The sequence below is a fragment of the Diaphorina citri genome, unplaced genomic scaffold (genome assembly GCF_000475195.1).
Source record: "Diaphorina citri unplaced genomic scaffold, Diaci psyllid genome assembly version 1.1 scaffold7933, whole genome shotgun sequence".
Taxonomy (NCBI): domain Eukaryota; kingdom Metazoa; phylum Arthropoda; class Insecta; order Hemiptera; family Psyllidae; genus Diaphorina; species Diaphorina citri.
In genome coordinates this window covers 1-3,231 of record NW_007385309.1, presented here as the reverse complement: position 1 = coordinate 3,231, position 3,231 = coordinate 1, and the positions used below count along the sequence as shown (strand labels likewise).

At 40.5% G+C, this 3,231-nt stretch overlaps 1 protein-coding gene across 1 annotated transcript; it reads right to left on the bottom strand.

Moving 5' to 3' along the window:
• On the bottom strand, positions 1–2,665 carry LOC103522324 (putative pre-mRNA-splicing factor ATP-dependent RNA helicase PRP1). Its single transcript, XM_026832535.1, has 4 exons — positions 2,572–2,665; positions 2,371–2,451; positions 1,217–1,384; positions 1–207 (listed from the first exon to the last, which is right to left on the bottom strand). The coding sequence occupies exons 1-4, from the start codon at positions 2,641–2,643 to the stop codon at positions 4–6; spliced, it is 525 nt and encodes a 174-aa protein (XP_026688336.1). The 5' UTR covers positions 2,644–2,665; the 3' UTR covers positions 1–3.
• Between the last annotated feature and the right edge of the window lie 566 nt (positions 2,666–3,231).

The following is a 3,231-nucleotide window of genomic DNA, read 5'->3' as shown; positions in this document are numbered from 1 at the left end:
CTCTTACCTAAAACACTTGCCGGGTCTAGTACGGCCAGCACGACCTGCTCTCTGTTGAGCTGAAGCCTTACTAATAGGAGACACCAGGAGTGACTCTACACGGATTCGCGGATTGTACACCTTCTGCTTGGCGAATCCCGGATCAATCACGAATACTACACCGTCTATGGTGAGCGAGGTCTCGGCAATGTTTGTCGATACTACCACCTACAGGGGGAGAAAACAGAGAGAAAGAGGAGACTTGGTCAGTCAGTAAAAATAGTCGAGTCATGACTTTTATTGGTTCTTAAATTAATCTTAAGTAAAGATACCAAGTGTGTTGAAAAAAATAAAATAAATAAATAAAAACAAAATAATAATAATAAAATGTGTTGAAATACGAATACTACACCGTCTATGGTGAGCGAGGTCTCGGCAATGTTTGTCGATACTACCACCTACAGGGGGAGAAAACAGAGAGAAAGAGCCTTGGTCAGTCAGTAAAAATAGTCGAGTCATGACTTTTATTGGTTCTTAAATCTTAAGTAAAGATAGAGGTTTTGTGGGTATCACCACAGCTAAGTACCAAGTGTGTTTTTTTTAAAAAAAAGTAGGTATCTTGGAAACGCTTTTGTATAACTTCAAGGCACGTATTTACTATAAATTCTCTTATTTATTGTATCAATATTTTTACTCTGGTAATAAACAATACTGCTACTAATCACTACTCATTCAAAGAGGTTACTTTTGATTGTATCACGAGCCCGAGTGCAATCTGTATTCCAAACCCACAATATTTTTACTCTGGTAATAAACAATACTGCTACTAATCACTACTCATTCAAAGAGGTTACTTTTGATTGTATCACGAGCCCGAGTACACTCCGTATTCCAAACCCAACGCCGAAAAAACTTCTGACTTTGCCGGGAATCGAATCCCGATCTCTGTGATTGAGTTCAATCTTAGATGGTCTCGAGAGTTTCATAAGATACCCACTTTGCCGCAAGTGGGTATCTTATAAATTCACTTACTTAGGTACATACCTTAAATCGCGTCTAGTGCCGCAACTGAGTTTCTTAAATCGCGTTAAGTGAAGCAGTTGGGTTTCTTACCTTACCACTTTGCCGCAAGTGGGTATCTTATAAATTCACTTACTTAGGTACATACCTTAAATCGCGTCTAGTGCCGCAACTGAGTTTCTTAAGTCGCGTTATGTGAAGCAGTTGGATTTCTTACCTTGCGTCCAATGCCGCCGTTGGGTTTATTAGCAGGAGCGGCTTCGAATATCCTCTGTTGTAAGTTGGGTGGCAGAGTAGAGTACAGGGGAATGCACTTGAGTTCTCCCGCCTCCGGGCCTAGGTTGTCGATTTCCTTCTTGATTCGCTTGCAAGCTTCTTCAATTTCCTGGAAAAGTAGAGATAAACGGGTTCGATTTCACTTCAGGTCCGCTATAGCCATCACGGGCGCTGGACAGATCTTCATAGCAATGGAACAACTGCTACATTAAACTCGTGTGGTCTGTGTCCTAGCATGCCCATCCCGTACTATGTTCCTCGTCAGATGGGAGATAAGAGACACTATACTTTCCATTTAGAAGCTGGGTCAACACGAAAACACCAGACACATTAAAGACTCGGGAGATAAGAGACACTATACTTTCCATTTAGAAGCTGGGTCAACACGAGAACACCAGACACATTAAAGACTTTTTGATTTGTTTGTAGACTTACATATCTTCCACCAAGGGCGCACAGCTTTTTTTTCGACAGATGTATGGAAAGTGACCCCCCATGGGGTTCTCCCAAATTTAGAGTACCTTCCAAAATTCTTTACTTAACATAACCAAGGGCTGTATGCAAAATTTCAACTTAAAGTTGGACAGTAAATAATTTACAAGGACTTTGTGAACAGTGTATTTACATTTCAACTTAAAGTTGGACAGTAAATAATTTCCAAGGACTTTGTGAACAGTGTATTTACCTCTTGTCCTGTCAGGAATAGTGGACAGATCTTCATAGCAATGGAACAACTGCTACATTAGACTCGTGTGGTCTGTGTCCTAGCATGCCCATCCCGTACTATGTTCCTCATCAGATGGGAGATAAGAGACACTATACTTTCCATTTAGAAGCTGGGTCAACACGAGAACACCAGACACATTAAAGACTTTTTGATTTGTTTGTACTTAGACTTACTTACATATCTTCCACCAAGGGCGCACAGCTTTTTTTTTCGACAGATGTATGGAAAGTGACCCCCCATGGGGTTCTCCCAAATTTAGAGTACCTACCAAAATTCTTTACTTAACATAACCAAGGGCTGCATGCAAAATTTCAACTTAAAGTTGGACAGTAAATAATTTCCAAGGACTTTGTGAACAGTGTATTTACCTCTTGTCCTGTCAGGAATAGCAACACATCACCCTCCACTTCCTCACACATATGTATCTGCACCACAGTTCTAATAGCTGCCTCCAGATAGACCACTAGACACTAGGTATTTATATTTACCTCTTGTCCTGTCAGGAATAACAACACATCACCCTCCACCTCCTCACACATATGTATCTGCACCACAGTTCTAATAGCTGCCTCCAGATAGTCCCGTTCAGGCTCCGGAGTATAGAATATCTCCACGGGATGGGTACGACCAGGCACGTTCATGAGGGGGGCATTGTCAAAGTATTGCTGGGGAGAGAGGTAGAATAGGGAATGAGAGAAAAGTAAGATAGATTTTTATTTATTATTATTATTATCCTACATTCTACTTATATTTTAAAGACATATAAAAAATGTCACGTGTCGTTCCCTCATTTCTTCAAAAGATAAAAATTAATAAACTTATATTATAAGAATCAGATCATAAAGGTACCGCGCTCTAGCGGTAACATTTTAAAACTTTTTTTACCCTCGTCAGGTGCTGCCGCCTAGTGGCAAATATTTGCATTGTATTTTTATTTACATTTTCTGGAATGTGAGGAATTTGGGAATCGAGAGGACGCCAAGATTTTTCTAAAGAGCTTTCTATAAGAATTGAAAATTTGTCTTTAAAATAATAGCTTAAAACCTTTTTTACCCCTGAGGAAGTGTACCACAGATAATGTAGTTCCCATTACCTAGTGAGTGGGTGCCAAGGGCCCCACTGGGCGGTCACGTCCGCTGTATGCTGTCTATTAAAGGCTGTCTGCGGTTAGCCTAAAGAGAACTTCTGTGAGCACCTATCTACAAATATCCTGAGATGCTGGAGTAACT